Here is a 26,261-nt window from a genome sequence, read left to right as displayed (position 1 = left end):
CTCATGGGAACTGGAGTCCAAAAGCACCTTTGTGTAAGATGGGTACACAAAATCCCCCATCCCTGCTCTAGAACAAATGCAGTAGGAATGCTATCTAGTTCTAAAAGCTCATGTCATACTAATTTTAGTGAAACTGGGCTCCATTGGGCAACAATTCTGAACAAGCCAATTAGATAAATCACTGATATATTGCTACTAATGTTAAAAAACACACAACTCGATTCAAATAAAACAAAACAACCACACCAAATGAGGTGAAAACTATGGACAATAATGTCTTTTTTCAAAAAGTTGTCTTAAGATGTAACCTTATACGGTTGCTCTGAAAAAGGGTTTTACATGCAAACTTTATTGGGCACATCCCAGCCAATTGTTTCCTAGTCCCTTTTTTGACATTCCTTCTGGCTTGCTCCAGAGTTAAAAGCTGGTTGCTTGGGTGAAGCTATCCCAAAAATGCCTCTCCACCTACAGCAATCTACACAGAGCAGTGATTCCATACCACTAACATTCACTTTGGCCATTCCAAAGAAGAGTCTGTGGAAGACTTGCACTTCTCCTGATGCCTGTGAATTAGTATGGGGATAAAAGGATGAACGCTCTCTCTGTGCAATGGTTGCACAGCTAGCCCACCTAAACTGGAACCAACAATTCAGGTGAGCAGAAGATGGGTACTTAAAAACACGTGCAAGGTGCAGCCCTTAAAGAGAAAAAAGTACCACGTTATTTTGATTCTTTTATTATTTTTTAAATCTTCAAAATTTTTTCTGCCATGAGACAGGAATGCATGATAGAAATGGCTCAAACATCTTCACATGACACTCTTTAAATCATATTTCATTCACAATTTCCCCCTAGAACATCTACAGTTAACATAATCCCACCCATTTCCATCCATTATCACAGATTAAATTATCCATTAAACAGTAGTTGCCAGCAATCGAAAGCTGTAAGGCTTTTTTTTTTTTTTTTTTTTGCATAATAGAAAAACAACAACCCTCCTTTAGACTACAGCATGAGAAAAAAAAAATCACGTTAACTCTCTCATTTTACATGGCAACCCCCAGGTAATAGATATTTTCAAAATGAAATGCATTGTTTCATGGTATTCGTCGAGGATGAAAAAGAGAGTTATGTGTCCAATAAGCTTTGAAAAAAACATTACTACATAGTACTTTTTCACCATAAGTGTATTCCTTTTAAAGGAATCCATTACACTAGGATGGGAAACCTGTGGCCATTCACACATGGTTGAACTACAATTCCCATCATCCCTGGCTATTGGCCATGTTGGCTGGAGCTGATGGGAAAGTCCAAGAACCAGGTGGAGCAGCCTAGGTTCTCCATCTGTGCATTACACCTTGACACAATCATCTGCAATCGTCTGTCTTGCCCACTGACATTATTTGGCAAAGCAGCTAATCACACACAAGAGTTCTCCAACACCATTACTATTTAACAGCACAGTTTTAAAATAAAACGAACAGATAAATGGGTTGCTTGGAATCCACGCTTCTCTCCCGTTTGAAGAGAATTATTTTGAGGTTTTCCGGAATGGATGTAAACAAAGAGGAGATATATCTATCTATATATGTATATGCATACATACAAGTGTCCTTTGGGAGTTCATTTGAGTTCTCAATGTTACCAATGATGAATAGATACCTGATCTGTAGTAATTACTCCTGAGAAGATACTAGAAGGGAATGACAGTTCAGATGCACTTTGGAATGGCACAATCACGTAAACGCTTGCACACTTAAGACTTAACAAACTCATCCAAAGTTTCTAAAAACAATTCTAAAAACTAAACTCTAAGATATCAGCACAATAAAAAAGAAGATCCTATTAAATCAAAACATAAAACAACTAGGATTTTTTTTTCCAGAAAACATTTTTTTAAAATGTAGGAAACTCTAGGTAATTAAGAAAAACTTAGCCGACAGGATTTTTTTGTGGATTTTTTTTTTTAAATGGTACTTTTCCAAATGCATAATAAAATGCCATGGTATCCCATAACTGGCCAGGGTCCAGCCATCTCAGAGCTGCAAGATTTACAGCAACTGGGCAAGAGGAATAAAACAAGCACACAAAAACTGTAGCACGCAGAAGAAAAAAAAATCCAAAAATATCCTACATAATCCAAGTTAATGTGACATTTACATTAGAGCAATTAAAAAAGGAGGCTGTAAAAAACCCCATTTGAATTTTTCTGATTATGACGGTTTTTGTAAGCAATTGATTTGTTATGTTAATCCCAAGCACCAGATTTCATAACAATGATATTCCTCTAACATTGAGCCTCTTCGCGAGAGAATGAGCTGTATCGTCTGAAGGCCAAGTTTAACTTGAGAATCTGAACTTGTGTCATCATGCAATCAAGTCAGTTCACATCAAGGTCACAGTAGGTGTTCTTGAGTTTCAATATGTCTAGGCAAGTAGCCCCCTGGAAAAGACGTCCTACGGTGCCTGTCAATTAGAAAAACTACGTGAAGGTGGTTGTCTTAAAAGACCCAACTTAAAATCCATTGTCGGGGAAGGAGAAGTGTTCGTTAATATGAGTTGCCTTAGAGCTAGCTAGCAGCACCCAGGTGGCTAGTAGGAATGAGTAGTGTTAGAAAATTGCATAGGTGTTAACAAAGAAGGCAAAGGGCATGATGCGGGATCGTGTTGTCCTCTTCGCTTCTTCCTCTCTTTTTAATATAAAAAAAGAAGGAAGAGCTCCCATCAAGAGCTTGCCGTTTTATTGGCTTTGCTGCATCCGGGTTGCATTATGCAGAAGGTATGACTTAGTCCTTCTCATTGGTGTTAAAAAGTTATTTCACAGGAGGCTTCCCTCCGCCCCTCAGCATACAGCTGGAGCTAATTCCCCCTTCTCCTCTAGCCCCAGGCCATTTGCACCATGCCTCTTTCCGACGGCAATTTCAGAATTACATTTAATCTATGTTTACATCCTACTATCCTGACCAGCTCTTGAACGGAACTGCCAAGACGGGTCCTTACAATAGTTCCATGCATTGAAAACAGAAGATCGGACTAAAGGTCGTCAACTGAAACCCAACAACTTGGGTTGCTCCTAGACTGGAGATGCTTCCCCTTCCCCTTCCCTCTCCCCTTCTTGAACCCTACTCCCTTTTACAAAAGTATCCACACTGAGGGGATTTTCTTTTCTTCTAAAAAGACCATCTTGAACTTGCAGCTGTTAAGACAACGGAGAGGTTTCCTGCTGGTCTTCCGTAATAGTGGATTCGCTCTGCTCCTCGCTTGTTTCGTTGGATGGTTCTTCACCATTTGGCTCTCCTGGATCCAGACTGCTCCCCTCACTTTGCTCCTCGCTCTGCTCTTCATTGGCTTCCACAGTCTGCTCCAGATTACTCTCTGAGGACGTCGGGGAACCGTCCGTTGCATTTTCGTTGGCTGCCATTCCGTCCAACGGCTGAGCAAGGGGAATGGGGGTACTCGGCTGCACAAAGCTTTCGCTGGCACTAGCGGGCACTTTGGCCGTGCCCATATCTACCGTGATGTCGTTGTGTGGCAGAGTTACTTTCTCCACAAGTCTCCATTGGATGATACTCATGTCTTTGCCTCCAGTTGAAATCAAGTGGCTGTCGTTGTGAGTGAAGCTGACGTTAGTCACGTGGCTGCTGTGGGCGCTGTATTTATGACTTGGTGCCTGTTGAAACAAACCAGGAAATGACAGTCTGTGCTACTTGATGAGGATCAGAAGACCAATTGGAATAGCAGCTTCATGCCAGCATTTCAACACTGCGGATATACCCAGGAACAAAAATATGCTTCTTACAAGGCCAATCTAAGAATCTCCCAATTTAGAAGGAAAGTAGGGGTGATTCAGGAGAGATTTTCATAATCTTGAGCTGGATGGTGCTATTAACAAGGCATCTCAAGCTGGACTCCCTAGATTCCTGAGTCTGTGGACTTAGGTACCCCCAAAATGCTGCATTTAAAAAAAGTAAGGCCAACAAAGTTAATACTCTGAGCTCCAGGGGGCCGTGGGTTGAGAGGCAAGGGGAAATTTTCATTTTGGATGGCAGGTTTAGACTTTAATCACACTGTATTATTTTTCATGGGTACTCTAAACCAGTGATTTGGGGAAGCAATGTTGAAACAATCCCCTCCCACTTCTCCCATGAAGCCCAATGGATCTCTTCCCCACCCCCAGCAAAAACAGCTTGCATCCCAATCAAAAACTGAGTTGGGGGGGGCAAAAGTCCACTTGCACCAATGACCCTGGGAGCAAGAGAATATTTCTGTGAGTGGGGAGGAAGGGAGCAGGGGGAGTTGGTGAGCCTTTAGATGTGATACTGGAACAAGTTTACTACCACTCCAGTATGAGCACACACATGGTTCCACACATGCATGTATCACCCTTGCCCCTAAAAATGTGTCATCTAGACATACCTTTGCCTTGGAGCAGGGATACTGAAATAGATGGACTTTACAAAAGTCATCAGCAACTGCGATCACCTTCCTGTTGTGGGACCTGATAAGAGCATTTATGTCTGTCCCGTCTGATCCTTCAGGCCACACTCCTTCAATAAAGGAAAGCCAACAAATTAGGGTTGTCACCTGCTTGAAGAAATCTTTGCTGATTAGTCACATGAGTGAGCAAGGCAGTTCTGGAGACAGAGGCACTGTTTAGATGATGCACGGAATGGAATCCTGCAAGGGAAAGTGGCTAAAGAGTGAGGAATATGGCTTAAATCACTGTGTGCAAAGAAAAAGTCGAGCAACCTGCCCCTTCCACTACCAATTTCGGAAGCAGCTTCTTGAAAAGGAGGGTGGGAGAGGCCATTTTCTTCACACAGACACTTCTTTTTTGCAACATTAGCCTCTGTTGAAAAGCTGCATCCTTGCTTAAATAGTAGAGCTAAGAAAGTGCTTCACAGTTAACACTTAGCTTAGCTTTCCGGAGCACCCCTGATTTAAAATGCAAGAAGGGTCTTCTTTGCTACTCACCAAACACCTGAAATCCCAGCACACAAGTGTACGTCGTCCAATCGATATCCTTACACTCAGAACGATTCCTCATTAGTTTGCAGCCGGCTGGAATGTCCCCTTCAAAAAAAAAATGCCCGACTCTTATTGGAATCACATAAGCGGCATTTGTTTTAGCTGTTTCTGACATTAAGAGTGTTACTTTTTCTTTCTTTCTTTGAACAAGCATCCAAGTGCATCTTCTAGCATTTCTATAGCTTTAAGGGTATGAACTGAGAACTCATGGGTCTCTTGATGCTGCTGGAGTACAACTCCTGTCCCTGAAACCACTGGCTGTGCTGGTTGGGGGAGTTCAGCAACATCTGCAAGGCCACAAGTCTCCCGCACCTGGCCTAAGGCAAGCCTGTCTTTCTCACATGGATATATAAACACTGGCTTAACCAGCAGGGCTATACCAAATATTAGGGAGAGAATGTATACAAAGCTACATGCAGCTACCAGCCAAGTACCAGGGTCCCCAAGTGTTCAACTTCACCCCATTTTTGGAAACGCAGGAGGTTAATGGAGACCCAGCAAGCTGCTACACTCTGCCAGTGTCCTGCCTTTGGGCAGGCCGAAGGGCCATGAAGCACGTGGCGTGCTAAGGAAAGAATGCTAAATAAATGCCAAGTAGCATTATTCCATTGCTAAAGTGAAGTTTTAAAATGCCAGCAGGTGTCTGCACCAGTAAGTGACACAGGGCTCTAATGAGGCAAGGGTGTGTGTTGTTTTTGAAGCTGAAAACCTGCTTCGTGACACATCACACACCAGCACCACTCTCCCCTATAAACTGTTAAACTGATTGATGTCCCTGCAGAGATGTAAGCTATATTTGGAAGCTCTGTTAGCAAGAAGCAGCTCTGAATAATATCAGAAGGTCAGGTTACAGAAGGTCACGCCAGTATCCCCTGTCAGCAAGCATTTTGCACCAACAGCTTGACTTGCATCAGCTCTCCCCACCACCTCTCTCCCTCCACCTTCCCGCCCCACTGCCTCCCATTATGAATGTTCAGGCACTCCTGTAGGCTGGAGGTAATTACAGCTTTGTACTCACAGTATAGTATTTCATAGTCTCCCGAGTTTGACATTATATACTTATTTTCTGGGGACCAGTCAAGGTGTGTAATATAGCTGGAATGTCCCTAAAACACACACAAACACCAAAAAAAGAGAAAACAAGCAAGCTATCAAAATTCCGATCAGCAGAAAGAAGTATTTCCGCCTGCTTCGCTGTTTAATCCCCCTTTGAGAAGTTCATAGAAGCAAAACGTCACGACCGACTGTAGGAGTAATTTACCAAGTTCTATCGCTGCAGAGAACCCATTCATTTTGATGGAATGCACGTAGAAGCCCATGAATTGAACTGCATAGGGCCTGCTGATTGCACTCCACAGATACAAATGCTTAAGTTCTTCTGCCTGGTTATTATAGATAATTGGATTTTATGCTGTGTTAAAATTTCACCAAATCTTTAACAAAAGCAAGCTGATGGGATGCTAGAAGATATGCAGGGATGCAGTGTAACAAAGGACTGTTTGAAGTGTCTAAAGCTAAATTTGTATCTGGCAAATGGTGAGAGAAAGAACAGCAGCTTTCGTCTACAGCAGGTTTAGCTTTCGCTGCTTTGAAGTCTCCCCATGACCTGAGCTATAAGTAGGTTCAGACCATGGTTTAGCCATGTGCTTAGGCTGTCCCTCCTCGTCGTCCTGCAACTCTGATTGCCCTTCTTACTTCTGACTCAGCGGACTCAGCTATACAGCTGCAAATAAAACGTTTTAAGTGTGTTGTAAAGTGCAATATAAAAATATTACACTAGATGGCGATGGTGAGCTATGGCAAATTCAATATATATTGCAAAACGTTTTTTAAAAAAGCATTTTCACAGTGGGGTAGATTCCACCAGTATCAAATCGTAATTTGCCAGCAGGTTAACATTTCAGCAAACATAATTTGCCTGGTTCTCATGCAATGACAGATTATAATTTACTACTAAATAGGGAGCAAGAAGGGAAACTCAGGGCTCATCCACATTATGCCACTCATCCACATTTTGCCAATCCATGGTCTGGTGTCACACATCTGAGCAGCCATTTACACATTGCAGCAGCCATTTCTGCAATTACTCCAGCTGCAGTTCAAGTGGAAATTGTTGCTGTGAGATTCATCTACGTATAGGCTGGTTCACAACCAAGATTTCCTCATGTGATTCAAAATGCAGGGAGATCTGTCAGGTAGAGGGGGGAAATAAGCAACTGGTTTATTTGAACTAGCTTTTAAAAATGTCCTCAATTGGTTTGGAAGACATGCGCCAGGGTTAAAAAGCAAAAGCTCTCTCTTTCCTTCCCTTCCCCTGCTCCTTCTCCTCATCCTGAATCTTCAAGATGCTGGAAGCTAGAACTGACATGGGGGGAGGTGCGGGGAGAGAGTTGGGACCACCATTTACTACATCCTGCCAGACATTTGGCAGCTGTAAACATTCCGAGGGGAGGCAGAGAATGGGTGGGGGGGGGGGCCAATTGGGAAGGGGCGCTCTTGAGTCGGAAAATCCCTTTGAGCCAGCAACTGCGATGGGAGAGGTCTGGACACCACATTGCTTCAATAGTTGAAATAGCAGAGTTTTGCATTCCATTCAAAAGGAAAAAACCTCCCCTCGGCAGCGACCACAGTGAGAGACATATTACACTTTGCTTCTGATCTATGGATCACATAGTGAGAGTAATCACTACTGGCACCTTTGGCTAGTAAAACTGAGTGAGTGAACAGGGAAGCTCCCTTTCTCATCGCTAACGACAGTCTTCTTGGATATGACAAGGAGAGAGAATGTTAGGAGTTAAGAGTTGTTAGAGTGATGTTGAACGGCCAGACAAGCTTACTCACATTCAAGTACAGTGGTACCTCAGGTTAAGTACTTAATTCATTCCGGAGGTCCGTTCTTAACCTGAAACTGTTCTTAACCTGAAGCACAACTTTAGCTAATGGGGCCTCCTGCTGCTGCTGCGCCGCCGGAGCACAATTTCTGTTCTCATCCTGAAGCAAAGTTCTTAACCTGAGGTAATATTTCTGGGTTAGCGGAGTCTGTAACCTGAAGCGCATGTAACCTGAAGCGTATGTAACCCGAGGTACCATTGTATATATGAGCAGAAGCACTCTGAAGTCTTTCCTTACTGCGTAAAGGATGGGGACAAGCAGAGGTACACAGCACATGCAAGAATGCTGGCGCAGGAATTCTGCATGCAGCCCTGCCCCCTCCACACTCTGAACCTTCACACGCCCATAAAAATTCCAGAACATGCCTCTCACTCTGCATATATTGTATTATCATACCTATTTAGAGACCACTTCATGGCATAAAGCCATTGACAGCACACAGTAATGCCAAAGCACAAACTCTTAAGAACAATAAAACCATCCATACAGACTCTAAACAGAATGAAGCCATTTCATCAAAAACAAAATAATTAGGACTCCACAATGTGAAGAAGAAGAAGGAGAAGGAGAAGAAGAGGAGGAGGAGGAGGAGGAGGAGGAGTTTGGATTTGATATTCCGCCTTTCACTCCCCTTCAGGAGTCTCAAAGCGGCTAACATTCTCCTTTTCCTTCCTTCCCCACAACAAACACTCTGTGAGGTGAGTGGGGCTGAGAGACTTCAAAAAAGTGTGACTGGCCCAAGGTCACCCAGCAGCTGCATGTGGAGGAGCAGAGACGCGAACCTGGTTCCCCAGATTACGAATCTACCGCTCTTAACCACTACACCACACTGGCAAGACTTTGCTAACAGTTTGCTAAAAGTTTCTGAAGCAACCACAGGGATACAGTGTCATCTTGTTACATAGTACACATCAACGGACATATGCATCTACACACAAGTGCGTGCTGCACACATTGTGACGGTAATATCTGAAGGCAGTGCATGGATACAATGCTGTCCTTGTACACAGAAGATACAGTTTAATGCACAAAGGCCATGTCTCCTTCTGGTGCTAGAAATACGAATTATGTACTACTGTAAGTATGGCGCAGTGTTAGAGAGCCCTGACGTCCTCCCTGCCATCTGGACAACATCTGTATGGGCTGACCTCAGGTTTGAACATGGAATGCAAAATTTTATTCTGAATAAGCACACCAGTTTTCATTTAGATATGCGAGATTGCAAGGGAGATATCACATTGAACTACATATTTTCCGGACTCCTTTCGGTTCAAAAGACAGAAAGCTTCAAACTTCCACTCCAATGCCCCCATTTTCAAGGGAGATAGCACAGTGCATTGCATTTTGCATTTCCTTCTCCTGGGCGGTAGGAATGTTGAGCTGGTTGGTACCCAAACACGAGGCACACAAAAGAGCCCTAAACACACAGACCAAACCTATTCTGATCAGTGTTTGGAATCATCATATTACAGAACAAACAACCAAAGCAGGGATGAGCTAAGCTGAGGCAATTTTACAATGATTCAATATTCAAAATATGCACCCAAAACAATCCCTCTGAACAAGAAAACACTCTCAGAACTAGCAAGTGAAATAATGGAAACTGAAACTCCAGGAGCCTTTTAATTCATTTAAACTGGGAAGAACATAATGCACACCTTTTTTATGAACTGGCAGAGAAATCAAAAGGCAAGCAATTCAGAGCTTTTAATAGGAATTGTAGTGTTGGAAATGGCTCTCCATTGGATTGTTGGTCTGAATGATTGTCCAAAGCACAGAACATGGGAAGCTGCCTTTAGCAATTCAGACCTTTGGTCCACCTAGCTCAGGACTGGCCACACTGACTAGCAGTGGCTCCCCAAGGTTTCAGAAAGGTGTCTCTCCCAGCCCCTACCTGGAGATGCCAGGGAACCTAAATTTAGGACCTGCTTGCATGCAAAGCATGCGTTCTGCCACTGGGCTGCAGCCCTTTTCCAAGGTGCACAGATCGCCCCACCCATGACACTGTGTGGCAAAGCTTGGCCCTGATTCCATGTGTTGGAACAAGGGCCCCTGAAGAGGATTGCCTGCACAAGATCATGTGTAAGGAGTTAGGCAAAATAAGAGTATCCCGTATCTAAAGCAAGTCTGCACAACACTTAGCCAGCGAAGCTGAATATGGGCCACTGGCCAGCTACATGATAATTTTGCTGTGTTTGCAGCCTCAGGCAGGCCACAGCACATGTGAGCAACATCAGAAGGCTCAGAGTCTGGGAGGTATGTTTTGGCTGCAACAATAACAGGGCAGAAAGGCAAGAGGGGGCAGCAGCCATAGAGACCAGGCTGGGAAGGAATTCAAGGCAGATACTGGGGAAAGGGGTCACAGAAGGGACAAGGCTTGGGAAAGTATTAGCAAGTATTAAAACAACGGCAACCCTAAAGCAGGATCAGCAGTGGAGACTTTTGTATGAAAGACTGTCAAGAAATGCCAGGCATCTGTTTGATAAGTCCACCGGCATCCTTCTCTCGCTTCCTTTTTAGTCAGGTGCTGGGAATCTTTGGCCCGCCAGATGTTGCCAATCTACAACTCCCATGATCCTTGGCCAATGGCCATGCATATTAGGGCTGATGGGAGCTGTAGCATTTGGAGGCTGGGACCATGGAGGAAAAATAACAACCAAAGCAGTCTGGCAGAGAATGAGCGCCAATTCCTGACACACACTAGCCACCCCTTCTAGTTTCCACCATGTCAAGGTGGTTGTAGCCAGAGGTGCCAGTGTGACCTGCTATACTGTTTCATGACCTTTCTTAATGTCCTAAACAATGTCACTGTGATCTAGTGTCAGCTTACCAGTTTTGACTCTTCTTTCTCTTGGAAATAGCATCTACATAAGTATACCTAATACAGCACTGCAAGGGTAACATAGGATTAAAAATGACCAAAAACCAACCAAACAACCAGGGGAAAGAAAACCTGGAATTCTGTAACAGATGCGCCTGCGATGCATCGTTTGAATGTTTAACAACCATCGGTTCTTTTCACAAATAATTATGTTAAATTAGAAATTCCCCACAAGGGGGCAATAGATTCTACAGATACACAATCCTCGCGCTCTGGAAGAAGAGGATAAATGCTGTGCGATAAAAGTCCGCAGCAACCATTGAAAGCAGCATGAGTGAAAAGGTTATGTGCATTTCCTGTGTAACTTAGTGGAAGCCTGCATTTTTGACAAGCTGGAGCCCTGGTCCCAGAGGATGGTCTGAAGGCACACGGTGCAGGAATCTTGCCGAAGCTAAGCAGGTCTGGGTCTACTTAGTGGGAGACGACACAGATTGGAACCATATGCATGCTGCCTTGCGCTTCATCGCTGAAGAAAGCAATTTGGTATTCCTTACTCTGACTAACTAAGGCTCTTCAGAATCTCAGGGGAGAGGCTGCAGCTCAATGCTAAAGCTTTGCATGCAGAATGCTGCAGGTTCAGTCTCCTGCATGTACAGACAGGGCCAGGTAAGGCCTTGTCCAAGACCTTGCAGAGCTGCTTGCAGTCACTGCAGACAAAACTGAGCTAGATGGATCAAAGTCTTGCTCTGTCTTATAAAGTTTTCCTACCCTTGAGTGACACTCCTTCCCTTAAAATTCACATGGCATTTCATCTTTGTAACTGGTAGTCACTGATCCAGAGTTAACTGTAATCTCTGACACCCATGTTCCTAACAGTTAATGCACTTAAAAGAGCCCATATTGCATGGGAGGGAAGGACCCGTGCCACTGACCCCAACCACATGCTTCCCGCTTTCTAATATGATCACAGCTGAATTGCTATGCTTCTGCAGCAACGTATGAAGCACGCCTGAAGTTAGCGTGCTGCAATGGATCATGTTATGGTTTGGGATGTGGGTGCACAACATCAGTTCCTCCTACAAACTTTGTTGACATTTACCAGTAGTGTGAGGGCTGTTTGCTCCCTGCCTGTTGAAATTGTGTGGGGTGTGGATTGTGACTCACAAAAAAACCTTTGGGCATCACAGTACCACAGTGAGGACTTATGGGAGCAGCCAGACTTAAAAAACAAATAAAATAAAATGGAATTTGCCTAAGTGACAATTTGGGGGGTTTTGTGGGGGCAGAAGAAACTATTATGGGGGCTCATGTGTTGCAGGTTAGCCATGCCTGCTCTAGAGATACATGCTACCCCACCACAGTTTTTAAAGGCATTATTAGGGTTCCTGATCATTATGTGAAAAATTCCACACTGGTTGCCATTATGTTGCATGCAAAATCCTTTTACTGTAACCAATTCATCTTGCATAGGAACTTACAGTGCACTTTCCATATCTACTGTACTTCCTTCCATTTTCTGTCACTGTGTAGAGGTAAATGAAGTTATCGTGGGATCCCACTGCAAGTAAGGTGCCATCTGCAATGAAAATCAGAAACAAACTCTATGTTGTGATATCCACTGCCGACTGGCATACCAAACATATTCCAGATGTGCTGAACAACTCCCTCCCTGTATAACATCATCCAGAGCTCATGGGGTGGCCTCGCTGTTGGTGATGAAAGAGGACTGAAAATACCACATGATGCAAACAGCAGGGATAGGAAACCAGATGTTGTTGGAGACCCAAGCCCCATCATCCCCTCACAACCGGCCACATTTGCCGAGGCTGATGGGAGTTGGGAGTCCGATAACATCTGGAGGACCACGCATTTCCTATCCCTGCCATACAGGATAGCCTCTCATAATCCATTACCAAATTGGCCCCAGAGAACTGTGAGGAGAAGGAAGATTGCAGATAGCAATTTTCCTAATTCCTTCCCCTGCAACTCCTGAAAGCCATTTCTGGAGGCTGGGTAAAGGTACCATTAGGTCCAGTTGTGGCCGATTCTGGGGTTGCGGCGCTCATCTCGCTTTACTGGCTGAGGGAGCTGGCGTACAGCTTCCGGGTCATGTGGCCAGCATGACTAAGCCGCTTCTGGCGAACCAGAGCAGCGCACGGAAACGCCGTTTACCTTCCCGCCGGAGCAGTACCTATTTATCTACTTGCACTTTGAGGTGCTTTCGAACTGCTAGGTTGGCAGGAGCTGGGACCGTGTAACGGGAGCTCACCCCATCACGGGGATTCGAACCGCTGACCTTCTGATCAGCAAGTCCTAGGCTCTGTGGTTTAACCCACAGTGCCACCCGCGCTGGGTAGAAGTGGTCAAATTCAGATGGAGGCACCCAGTTTTCAGCATTCCCCGTTCCATCAACCCACATTGGTTCCCCGCCCCTACCTACTTTCAGGAACCACAATCTGGCCATAGTGCAAAAAACTATGAAAGAATCAGGTTTTGCTTTTGCTTTTTAGCATTCAATTAAAAGTATGTACGTGGTAGGCAAATGCACCAGAATCAGGATTGGCTGGCAAAGCTACTGAGTGTATGTCTTGTAGCAAACCAAGAATCATTGCAGTCCATGTGTGAGTCTGCCTCTCCAAAGTAGAGGTTTTCTGACCATTCCCTGCTAATTTAAGCCTGGTTAGCCAATAGAAATCTGGGCTCCCCTCCTTTTCTTTTCTTATTTAAAAAACCTCCTGTTATGTTGCTCAGGTGTTGTTTAAGGCTCTGTGGAAGGTTTATGATGATTTCTGTAAGCAGTCTCAAAAAACTTTGGAAAGGTGGGATACAGATTTACTGAACTTTTTTTTTTTAAAAAATTATTCCATGCATAAAAACTCTAAACATGCAGAAAGGCTATTTGGAGTAAGACTAGCATAGCTGGGTGTTCCTGCAGAATGCAGGCATTTTTTCACACTTTGCATTCAGCTCAAGAAGCACCTGTGCTAATTGAGAACTCAGTACGGGATTGTGAAAATATTTGTCCATCTGAACGCCTTAATTTAAAGCACAATTAGCCATGCTATGGGCTTGGAACATGACAAAAGAGTCCTCTGAAGTGTCTGCAAATGATAATGATTTCCAAGTAAGCTGATTCACACAGCAGGAATGGAAGAGCTGTCCGTGTAAAGTGACAATTTGACAGGCTCGGGGGGGGGGGGGAAGAAGAGACTTTATGTTGACTGCCTCCCACAGAGAATCTCAGCCAAAATCTTACAACATGCAGAGTTGCATCTAATTGAGCTCCAGTATACCTCTCCTCGCAAATGTAGCCTCTATGCTTGGCACACTATGACACAGAAAAAAGTTCCTTTTCAGACAAGGAACTCCTGGTTTCCGCTACAGCATGAAAGACCTCCTGTGCAGGCTACTCTCAGTCAGTGTTAGAAAGTGAGATACGAAAGCTAGGAGCTAAATGGCACCTTAAGCCTAGGTTATGGGTGCTGCAATGGAGTGTCTAGGCGTGCTTTTCTTATAACAGTAATACAAAGCTGAAAATGAATGAACTACAGCTAAAATATTATGTTCAGTTTTCACATGGTCTAGTCCTTCCCCTGCCCGGCCCCCTAATATTCTTAAGAGGGTCTCTTTCCCAGTCTTCAGAGAGTAGCTGGAAGTGGGGAGGCAGAGAAAAGGTCCTCCATTCCTTCCAGCAGTGGCAGTTTCAATTTGAAATCTTAGGCACAGGACTGAGCCCAGAGCTCAGAAACTGCTCGCACTAACAAAATTTCCTGTCGCAAAACGCGCCTAGAACAATGGGAGTTTTGAACGCTGCTCTCAGTATTAGCAGGGCCCCACTTGAGGACATGAATGAGCTATCCAGGGTCAGGCTCAAAACAAATGGCCTACAAGCCTGGCAAATCAATGGGGCACCTGGCATGAAAGCAGCAGAGCAAAAACTTCCATTGATTCTCCTTCCCCCCAAAATATTTTGCAAAGAATAGGAAATGGCAACTAATAAGAACTGTGCTGCTTCCTGGGGGGGGGGGGAGCTGTCATGGATTATTGAAGCCATCCCAAGTCATTTCCCAGCAATATGAAAATAGGTACGTACATCAAATTATATCAGAGACTTAAAATATTAAGGGCATAAACAACTTAGCAATACACAAAGATTATTGTACTGCTGAGGTTGACCCATTCAGCAGCTATTTTACATGCTTGGGTCATAACTCCATAACAAATTGTCCCATTTTTGTAGGCCTGCCATTGCTTATATACCTGGTGGGTTATATTTTCCATCTGAATTAACATCTCAAAATGCTTTATTTAGCCTGCTATTCATGGAGAGAAGCTGGCAAACAACACTGTTGATTCAGGTGCAGCCAAAACACAAGTGAAATCCTTCATTTCTGCACCTGCTTTACAAATGATCTACTTTGTTAATGCTGGAACATAATCTGACATGAGTGTTAAAGCCATACTAAGACCTATGTAATGTTACCTTGTTTGTTTGTTTTTTAAACGATAAATCTAAACATGTGTTTGGAAGGATGCAAACACTGAAATTCAGTGCAGTTCTGCCTACCTACTGTGTAGCGCATCACCGAAAGCTGCTCATTGCCATCTGTATGTATAGAAACCAAATCTCTTGTTTCGGCATCTAGAACAAACCACCTGTTAAGGAGAAACAGAAGGGAAACATTCTAGCAAAAGCTATGACCAATTTTTTTTAAGGCTCTATGGGCTATGATCACATCCCTCTGACATTACATTCCTAGAGACATGCGATGCTGAAAAATATATTTTTTGCTAATATGTGTGTGTGTAGTACATGCATATATTTGTGATATATTTTTTTCTGAATATGACACATTTTTAGTCTTTCCGGGGAGGTATGCCTGCCACCATCTTTGTGGTCTTTTCAGCATGAAGTGAAGACCTTTCTGTTCGGTCAGGACTTTTATGTGACTTAGGTAGTCTAGGCCTCTGTTTTTGAAACCGGTTTATAACTTTGGGAATGTGTGGAAAGTTCCATTCCATTGTATTAATGTTAATACAAGAGGTCCAGAGGACAGCAACACGAGAACAGGCCTTCTCTGCAATGGCTTCCCATTTGTGGAATGCTCTCCCCAAGAAAGTTCACCTGGCACCTTCATTATATACCTTTAGGTGCCAGGCAAAAACATTCTTTTAACCAGGCCTTTGATTGATTTGACTAACATCCTATGCCCTTTTAAAATGTGGGCTATTTTGGGGAGGGGAGGTTTATTGGGTTGTTGTTTTTATTTTGATTATATATTTTGTGGCTTTATATTTTGATTTTGTTCTGTGAACCGCCCTGGGAACTTCGGGTATAGGGTGGTATATAAATTCAATAAATAATAATACTTCTTTTTCAATGGTTTGAGGTCTAACTCTGTTTTTAATTATTTTTTACTTATCTATTGTAAACTGCCCCAATAACTTTGTATTAAAGGGTCGTATACAAATGCTGTATATGCATTAAAGCAGGTTGGACTAGATCAGGGGTCCCCAAACTAAGGCCTGTGGGCTGGATAAGGTCTGAGGGACTTGTTTATCCGGCCTGCGGCAACCCCCACCACCCGCTGCCGCCGCCTGCTCTTACCGGCGCTGTGCTGTGCGGCTGCCCACTTCCGGGTTGGAGGAGCACCGAAAATAGCTTGTGTGCATGTGCAAGCATTATTTCCGGTGCACATCCGGGTCAGAGGAGGCCCGTTCACATGCGCACAAGCTATTTCCGGTGCTCCTCTGACCTGGAAATGCGCTGGAAATAGCCTGTGCGCATGTGTATGGGCACGCGATCCCCTGCCCTCTGGCCCGCCATGCAATCAGCTCTGGAGACACTGGCACAAAGCGTGGTAAGTTTGCTGACCCATGGACTAGATGACCCTTGGAATCTCTTCTATGAACACAACATAAAATATATAGAACTGTGATTCTACAGCACACATTGTTACATTTAAAGCATGCATGGAAAACTGAATACTCTTCATAGTTCCAAAGGAACACGAAGGAACGTGATTGACTCAACCTGCCAGTGGCCTGTCATGCTCAAGTTGAGCAAACAAAACTCTCAACTGCAGCAGACAGCGTGGAAGCTGGCAATGTGTAGTGGTTCAAGAATGCAAGTCGCAGCTCGAATTTCACCTTAGTCCCACCTGCAATATCTGCATAATAGTAACAAGTCTGAAACCATGCCTGGGGGGGGGAAAGCACCCCAAGAATGGAAAAAAAGGAGAAACACTTCTCTTTGTGACTAAGCTCTGCAAAACTTTAGTTATGACCCTCAGAAGAAGAGGTACGTAAAGAAGATAGGCTTCTCGAATAATGCAAAAAGCTAATTTTACAGCTTTGTCCTACAAAAAAGGTATTGTTTCAGAGCTGTGTTATTATGACGGAATAACACAGCACTCAACTTAAATCCATATGGATTGATTTTCTCCACCTGTTGTGCGAATAAAACTGTATCCCGGTATGCTGCCGCTCATGAACAGGTTGCCAACAAGGAGACCAATTACAAGTAATCGTTAACATCCCATTTGCATGCACTGGGACGCACTAAATTTGCAGTTCACAAAGGTTGAACATTGTAAATGCAGTGCTCTTAAATCTGCAAGGATGCTGAATTTTTCTTGGGCCAGAGGCAACTGGGGCCATTTTACTTAAGCTACCAGACTGCCATCTATAAATAGTGTGCACAAAATTAAAAACATGGGACAGCAAAACAAAATTCATCTTGACATTTTAAAATCCACATCACGGGCAAGGCTACATAGTTAAGTTCTCAAGAAGAAGTCATCTCTCGTTATTTTCAAAAAGCACTCCCAAGTCTGAAAACCAGATATCTGGAAAATGGCCTATTCCAAATGGCTTGGACCCAATTTGTGGTTAAGGGACCACATGAAAGACATAAAACATGAAGCAGCTCAGCATACCACCACAGCTTGTGAATATGCTGTGTGCAAGATGGATGGAACCAGTGGAAAAAAATGGCTGAAATATTTTCATTGGACAGCAGCAGAAACCACTTTCAATAATATCACGGGGGGCAACGCAAAAATGTGGGTTTCACCTACAGCCAATTTTGTACTGCAGCTGGATGACCGACATGTTTCAGCCTGCTGCTTTGGTGTTGAATAACATTCAAGCTTTTTTTTTTAATGCCACCGAAATTGCTGGTGTTTGCTTCTGCTATTCGTGTTAAATCCCGACAGATCTAAAGTAGGGAAGGTGCTAATTCTTTATTGAAGGCACACAAAACCACCATACATGCAGCTTGTCATCTACTTGGGATCTCTTATTCACTTTAAATAATGCAGCAAGTATTTAAAAAAGTGAACTTAATGAAGAGAGAATCTAGCAAAGGGTACCAGGAAGAGGAAAACTGTGCTTCACTGGTCATGCAAAGTATCTGCATATGGGTGCATAAAACTTGTCCGTATCTTTGCTTATTAAGCTGAGATCTTGATGGCTTGAATGCAGCCAGTGCAAATCTTTGGATTTTGCAGTATCTGCTCCAGAATTTTAGAGTCTGGTTCTCCAGAATTTTAGAGTCTGCACTGCTTGAGTCTCAAGGAATACAGAGCAACCTGGTTTGGGTGAAGCCAACCTACTGCTTTGCCTCTGGGCACTTCAGTCAAATGCCTAAGGCAAGGGCACAAGGAACAGCAGGGCTTGGATATTCTGTGCAACTTGTGGTACCTATCCATCTATCCCGCTATTTTATATTTCTGCACTACAGCTCCAAGCTTGCTATTTTACTGCCATTGTGTGCAAATAAAGATTTTGTATTCATTTCTATTGGCACCTGTAGGCTCTTGCCAATTCACCAAAGTAAGCGAGGAAATAATTGCTGTTTCTGAAGTAACCATGCCCATTACCATAACCTCTGTGCAGTTCACTCCCATGGACACATATGCAAGATAAAGGTTCACATGTGCATTTGCACAGACATGGGAGCACGTCCGTGATCTTTACCCCAAACATATAAGTTTGCATTTTGTTGCTAGCCAGAGAGGACATTGACTATGTTGCTCCCATCAATGTAGCATGTTGATTAGTGCCATCCATACACAGGCATAGCTAATGGAGAAGTATTAACATGAATCTACATTATGACTGTTGGGCACAGATGAAGTTGCCAGGGACTCTATGGGTGTTTTGCTTTAAAGTATGGAGCTCTTTCTTCTTTGCTTACACCGCTATTGTGCTCTTGATGTTACCCCTAGGACAGCACAGAGTATTAACTAGTTATATGGGTGCAATTTCTAGCACAGCTCCCAGGATCTTAGCTGCCAGATAATTAATTCCAACCAAGACACTGAAAGCAGCAGCTATGTGTTCCTGTAATAAGCAAGCAGAGAGCAAATTTGGGTGTTAAGTTCACTTGAGGCAGTATTGTTTGCAAACTTTTTTTTATGAATAGTGTGTGCATGTGCTGTCACAAACCTTTTAAAGAAGTGGGTGGGATAGAAGGATAAGAGAGTAACCCCATGAGATTAATTTAAAAAGAAAACCAGCAATCCTGTAGACCCCTGGTCAGCCCTGTTAAAACTTACAAAACTTGGGCTACATGTCTGGCACTGTCCACATACGAGACAATGAATGCCACAAAGCTCCTACTTTTAACGAAGACTGGTGCTCTTTCATTCACTTGATACATGCATGGAAGGTGTCTGCTTATACAGACCACGACTCCGTGAAATGAATTTCCTGTATATGAAAATCCAGCAGTTCACATGCAAAGCTCCGTTGGAGCTTTTTATTACTACAGCTGGGTTTCGCTTTGGGGAAAATATACATTCCTTGAGGATCTCTCATTTCCAAGTGAAAACGTAGGCAGCAAGCAGATGGTAAACTAGCCCAGTAAAGTTGTAGCAGGCTGTGAAATGTTGGGCTTGGCTGCAAACTAAACATTAATACTTTTGATTGGTACAAGAAAATGAAGAAAGAAAGAAAAAAGACACTCCATAATTCTCCAAGCAGTAACGAACTCACAGCTCTCTGGGGGAAAAAAAATATCTCTTGTGCTTGGCCTTGTAGAATTGATGACTCAATTGTTAAGCAGTTGATGGATGTTTGGCTGTTTGAATGCAGAGCAAGCATGATAAAAGCCTGGAGGGCTGAAACAGGGTAAAAAGACAACATATATAGGTGTTGTTGTTTTTTTGCAAGGTTCATTGGCTCCCTCTTGACAAAATTTGAATGGGATTGCATTGTAACATATCACTGTGCTGATCATCACAATACAGGCCTTCCTACCCCCTCCCAAGTATTCAGTTCCTCCAGCCTACAGAGAAGACAAAATTTTCTTATGTATCAGCAAAACTGAGTATAAAAAACAGAGTCCTGTTTGGGAGAACATCTGATCTAAGGAGTTTTCCTTACTATTCCAAAAGACATTTGCATTTTACTACCATGAAAAAACAAAGGATGAAAATATGAATACACAAGATCTCTAACTGGAGTAGGTCAACTTTGTTTTGCTTGTGTAACGATAAACTCCACTGGCTTCAAAAAATATATAAACGTGTTAATGTGTCACCATTATATTTTTATGTTCTCTTCCCCCCACCTCCCCAGAGGAGGTTACATACCTGATATGTAGGGAAAGGAGAAGACATTGGGGTGAAACAAACAAATTACCAGAACAATTTCCTGAGATATAATAATTGCATTTGCTTCACCTGAGCAGAGGCACAAAAGCATTTACCTTCCTGAGTGTGTTCCTATCGCTACCACTGTTCCACTTGGATGGAAGTCAGCACAATGTCCTGGTTCCTGAAAGACACATTTTGGTCTTACGATTTAGGCTGAAACCTAGTTAACATTCACACAAAAACAACATATATGCCAAACTGCCTCACCTGGACTGAAAAAAAGGAAAATGGCGCAAGCACCACAGTTCTAACTTATGAAGTAAGATGGTCAGTGATTGCTGCAATATTTATTGTCCTCGTAGTAAGATTTGAATCAATTAACTCTTTCCCGCAAAAATAACATTTCCGAATAACAGATAGGTAGCCGTGTTGGTCTGCCATAGTCAAAACAAAAAAAATTCCTTCCAGTAGCACCTTAAAGACCAACTAAGTCAGTTCTTGGTATGAGCTTTCGTGTGCATGCACACTTCTTCAGATACACTGAAACAGAAGTTTCCAGACCCTTCTATATAGTGAGAAGGTGGGGAGGGGTATTACTCAGAAGGGTGGTAGGAATGGGTGATTGGCAGATAGCTGTGATGAGCCTGTTGACGACTCTTAACGACTGCAATAGGTCTTACAGGAGGAAGCAAGGGGTGAAAAGGTGAAAAATGGCTTTGTCATGTATAATGAGATAAGAATCCAAGGTCTTTGTTCAGGCCAGGTTTCTCCATGGTTTTAAGTTTGGTGATAAGTTGTAATTCAGCAGCTTCTCTTTCCAGTCTATTTCTGAAATTCCTTTGTAGTATTTATTTCCGAATAAATTAGTCACTCTGGTACCCTGATGAAATGGAAAGAACTGTACTCCAACTCTCCATGGTAAGAGATTCAATAGAAGAATATAGTTTGGGGATGGGGAACCTGTAGTCCTCCATCTGTTGTTGGGTATCAACCCATCAGCTCAGCCAGCATGGTCAGGGATGGTAGCAGCTGTAGTTCAGCAACATCTGGAGGGCTAGAAATCTTAATCGTCCCCTAAAAGGTAAAGGGACCCCTGACCATTAGGTCCAGTCATGACCGACTCTGGGGTTGCGGCGCTCATCTCGCTTTATTGGCCGAGGGAGCCGGCGTACAGCTTCCGGGTCATGTGGCCAGCATGACTAAGCCGCTTCTGGCGAACCAGAGCAGCGCACGGAAACGCTGTTTACCTTCCTGCCAGAGCGGTACCTATTTATCTACTTGCACTGTGACGTGCTTTTGAACTGCTAGGTTGGCAGGAGCAGGGACCGAGCAACGGGAGCTCACCCCGTCATGGGGAATCGAACCACTGACCTTCTGATCGGCAAGTCCTAGGCTCTGTGGTTTAACCCACAGCGCCACCCCTACCTCATGCCTAATTTTAAAGGGGACAATGCAAGAGCGTTTTCACTGTTCCTGATTACTAAAGCACAGTATATGTGTGCAGTGCACGGAAGATGCCAAGCTTACTAGCTTCAATGAAGGGGAACCGTAAGTAAATGCAAAATGAAGAAGAAACTTAGGGTTGCCTTCAGCTAACCCTTACCCAGAGCAGACCCAATGAAACTAATGACCTGAAGTTAGTTCTGTCCAATAATTCCAATAGGCCTATGTCTACAATCCTGAGGTTCCATGTTCAGATGACTACTAACCAGACTATATTAATGCCACACTTTTCTATTGTTCTTAATAACATGCGTACAAAAACAGTGCCAACCCTCCTCCACACCAATGAGAAAGCACACGTGCTCTACTTCTGAGCTATGCCCCGCCCCTGACACTGCAAAAGCATTGCCATTGCTTGTTATGAGATGTAGTAGTACAGGCCGGCTCCACCCGTAAGAGAAAGCTCTACTTGTGTAGGCAGGGAAGCATCCTACGATTACAGCTGACAACTTCAGAAAAAGAAGCTCGCATACCTCCACCAACCTGGTCCATTCAAGTGTGTGGTCCGCTGAGTTCCACATACAAACTTGCCCATCTTGAGCACACGTTAAGAAGAGATCTTTAAAGGGATGTGTCGCCAGGCCCCAGAGCTCATCTGTGTGCCCCTACAATGTAAGCAAAGCAAACCTGAATTACTGGACAGCTATCTATAACCTGTAAAGGTAAAGGTAAAGGTAAAGGTAAAGGGACCCCTGACAATTAGGTCCAGTCCTGACCGACTCCGGGGTTGTGGTGCTCATCTCGCTTTATTGGCTGAGGGAGCCGGCGTACAGCTTCCGGGTCATGTGGCCAGCATGACTAAGCCGCTTCTGGCGAACCAGAGCAGTGCACGGAAATGCCGTTTACCTTCCCGCCAGAGTGGTACCTATTTATCTACTTGCACTTTGACGTGCTTTCGAACTGCTAGGTTGGCAGTAGCAGGGACTGAGCAACGGGAGCTCACCCGTCACGGGGATTCGAACCGCCAACCTTCTGATCGGCAAGTCCTAGGCTCTGTGGTTTAACCCACAGTGCCACCCGCATCCCTCTATAACCTGTATCAAACCAATTAAATCTCAGTGGTGCAGCTGAAGTAGCAGGTGGGTTGGACAGGGGGCGAAGTGAACTCACCTGTACTTCCACTTGGAAACCGTCATTAAATGTTCCCCGCAAAATAAAATTCCGCGAAGTGCCAAGTAGAAATTGGTCAGCTTTGCCTTCTGCTACAGCTCTGATTGTCCCATATTGATCAGGAACCTAATAAAACAGATTTCCCATAAGCTCAATTATTTCAGTCCTCAGAGCATAAAAGTTATAATTTCTAAAAACAATAGCATCTTGAAGCACATGCAGAGCTGAGGAGGAATATGGAAATGGGTCTAAATCGGCACCAAACTATTTTAAATCTAGTGCTCCGCTCATGACATACACTACAATACTTGTAAAGAACACATTGAATGGAGTGGAGTAAGGGCAGCTATCAATATTTGCCTAACAGGCTAGTGGTTAGATTTGAGGGACATCCCTGCTCGTTAGACCCTCTGCTGCCGACTTATCCTCCCACTTCTCCAAAGCAAGGCTTTTCTGGACTTGAGGAGGGATTGGCAGGGAAGGTAGAGTGCCCAGAGACTGTAGTGCGAGATCCAGTTTAGAAAATGGGTCTGCTTAAAGGGAAAACTGTGCTCGCCTCAAACAGAGCTGCTCAAATGAAGGCAGACTCTGTCCCTACTCATCAACAGGAGCAGCTTGGATTATTGAAGCATCAATAAAACGTTTCCTTGGTGCCGATGACAGCAGCATTTAGAAGTAGCTTGCTGGGTTGAGTGTAGCTGCAGTGCTAGTTTCCTGGGAAGGAAAGGAGGGGTGAGCGGGATGGGAGGGGAAGTTGGTGTGGTGCAAATGCAACAGTGGAGCCAACTTGATCTTCCTGCCTGTGCATTTACACCATACTGACCTCTTCACTTCCTTGCCCCTCCTGGTGTGAAACTGACCTGCCAGGAAGCTAGCATAGTGGATCCACCACATCTGGCAAGACGCTTCTGGCAACTATGTTTGTAAAGGCCACTTAAAAGGAGCAATCCCACTAAATTCTATAAGCGGTGGGGATGATTCTTAGAATGCACCATTAAGGAGTTGTGTTGCACTGCTATCTGATTTCAGAAACACAAGCATCGAAGAAGACTACAGAATGGATACAAACAAGGAAAAACCTGCTATACTGAATTCTTCGCTGCACACCATTTTAAGTAGTCCCAATAGAATGAAGGCTTCTCATGCAAGTATGTTAAAGACATCTCTCAACATGTGAGGAACAAGCGTTGGGAGTGATAAAGAATCTTAACATCTTCTGGCTGCTTCCTTACATTTTCTTTTTTAAAATGTTCGATTTGCTTGCCTGTCTAATGCCAAGTAGCACTATAAGAGGAAATAAAATGGGGGACGGGGGATGGGGGACCTCAAACTAAAAAAATGCAAAGATGTTTATCTAACTACTATATTTTTCCCAGAAGAGCTGGCAGGATTTTTCAGCATCAAATAACAGCTGTATACAGAGAACATGGCACGTTAACAAAGGGAATAGGATTAGGAGAGATAACAATCTACATCACTCAGGTTGCTGTTTACCAAGTTCAATGGTGATTTATATCCAGTTGGCATCAAACTTGTTGATTTTATTAATTATCTTTTTAAAATGACTCTTCTGAAGCCATTTCCCTTACCCAACAGGTATATTAACAGCCCCAGAGGCTGTGAATTCATCACCGCAAATAGAGATTAAAATGTCATTTTGCTTTTTACTGGGAGTTGCCAAGGCCAGGTGAGGGGTGTGCTGGAGTGGGACTTGGCAATTTTGGATTCAAGCTGCCGATCACCTGTGGATTTCAAGACAAGCTGTGATGCATCTGTCATGTTTCCCTATTTGTAAACTGGGAGTGGCACTGAACTTGCTTCAGACATAAAACCAAGGGCAGAATTAATCAGTAACATCTCTCTGCATGGTGTTCACTAAGATGGAGCAGAGCTGCACAGACATCACTTTACACAACCCTGATTCAATGGGGCTTACCAAGGAACACTTCCCACTGGATTGAGCCCCAAGAAACGTACTGTGGTACAGACATGTGTTGGCGAGAGTCCACCATGGCAAATGTGGGCTTGAAGTTAGCAAGTTAGTTGTATATGAGAGAAGCGAAATAGGCACATGTGGGCAGAATAGGCTCAAAAGTCTTGTGTTCCCTACCAACTCATAAAGCTCACTAGGTGACTGTTGACCTAGCCAATCTCTCAGGGTTGTTGTGAAGATAAAAACAGAAGGGGGTGGGAATCTTTTATACTGTCCTAAGCTCATCAGAGAAATGATAAGGTAAAAATGTTAAAAACAAAATCAATGGGGGGGAATGTAAATGAAGTTGTAAGTAGCACAGCAATAACAAGAAGAGTAACAGCAGTACCACAACTGCTACATGCTTCCATTTTTTTGGTGACAGTAATATGCCTACCTCTATTTCCCTTTCAGGGTTCAAGTCATGATCCCACAGAATTATTTTTCTGTCCTTCCCACCTCCAGTGAGCAGCATCCCGTTCCTCATTTGGCAGAGGGTGAACACGCTGCCATTGTGAGCTTTGATTTGCCGACTGATCTGGTACACACCTGTGGTCACAACAGAAAGAGTACTAAGTTGCTATAATGGTTTTGCCAGCTTACACAGAAGAATAATCAGAAAAATGAAAATATGACATTAAAGACAGACACTTTTTGGGGGGTGGGTGGGTGGGTATTTTTTCCTATGTAGATGGTTTCAACAACACCGTGATTTTCTAGCCTGCCAAAACTGGAACTTAAAAGTGGTTACAAAGCAATTTCCAATGGCTTCATGATCATTCCTGTTGGGAACTTGGTGGTCAATTTCCTAACAGAGATTTTATGGGTTCAATCTGCCTGAATTTGCAATCTAACTATGCTGTGGAATCTTTTGCCCTAGATCCTAGACTGGCAGAGGCTTCCCACTGCTATTCTGTAGTGACCAAAGTTGTCTCTGAATATTATAACAAAAGCATGAAGTCAGTTTGGATGACCGTGTCTCAGTTTAAGAAGCTTCCGCCTGCACACTCCACGCTTGCGCTAACCCCTTCCATCCTCCTTTCTCAGCAGTAACTTAGGAAACCATCAAAACAAAACAAATTCCTTCCAGTAGCACCTTAAAGACCAACTAAGTCAGTTCTTGGTATGAGCTTTCGTGTGCATGCATTAGGAAATGCATTAGGAACGTATTAGGAAACCATCAGTTAGCTATGATTTCCCATTGCATCTGAACTGGGAAACTAGGGTTTCCAGATTTGGGACAAGCTGGAATCTTAAACTACACTCCTGGTTTGGGTGGAACAAGAGACTATAGGCTTGTAAGTTTAACTGTGGTGTGCCGACAAGGGCGGGG

At 43.6% G+C, this 26,261-nt stretch overlaps 1 protein-coding gene across 3 annotated transcripts in view; it reads right to left on the bottom strand.

The window, feature by feature from the left end:
* Positions 1-720: 720 nt before the first annotated feature.
* Positions 721-26,261, bottom strand: part of EML4 (EMAP like 4) — a 94,935-nt gene continuing 69,394 nt past the window's right edge. For all 3 annotated transcript variants that reach the window (XM_081854576.1, XM_081854577.1, XM_081854578.1), the window contains 10 exons: positions 25,326-25,477; positions 22,957-23,082; positions 22,320-22,451; positions 20,457-20,524; positions 15,309-15,397; positions 12,220-12,317; positions 6,047-6,134; positions 4,975-5,073; positions 4,417-4,547; positions 721-3,670 (listed from right to left, as the gene is read on the bottom strand). In XM_081854576.1, the coding sequence (XP_081710702.1) occupies positions 3,200-3,670; positions 4,417-4,547; positions 4,975-5,073; positions 6,047-6,134; positions 12,220-12,317; positions 15,309-15,397; positions 20,457-20,524; positions 22,320-22,451; positions 22,957-23,082; positions 25,326-25,477 (1,454 nt within the window). In that variant the 3' untranslated portion in view covers positions 721-3,199. The remainder of the gene's footprint in view (positions 3,671-4,416; positions 4,548-4,974; positions 5,074-6,046; positions 6,135-12,219; positions 12,318-15,308; positions 15,398-20,456; positions 20,525-22,319; positions 22,452-22,956; positions 23,083-25,325; positions 25,478-26,261) is intronic.

The sequence above is a fragment of the Podarcis erhardii genome, assembly GCF_964252035.2.
Source record: "Podarcis erhardii genome assembly, chromosome: 3".
NCBI lineage: Eukaryota > Metazoa > Chordata > Lepidosauria > Squamata > Lacertidae > Podarcis > Podarcis erhardii.
Note: the sequence above shows the minus strand (reverse complement) of the source record. Positions and strands in the feature narration are given on the sequence as shown.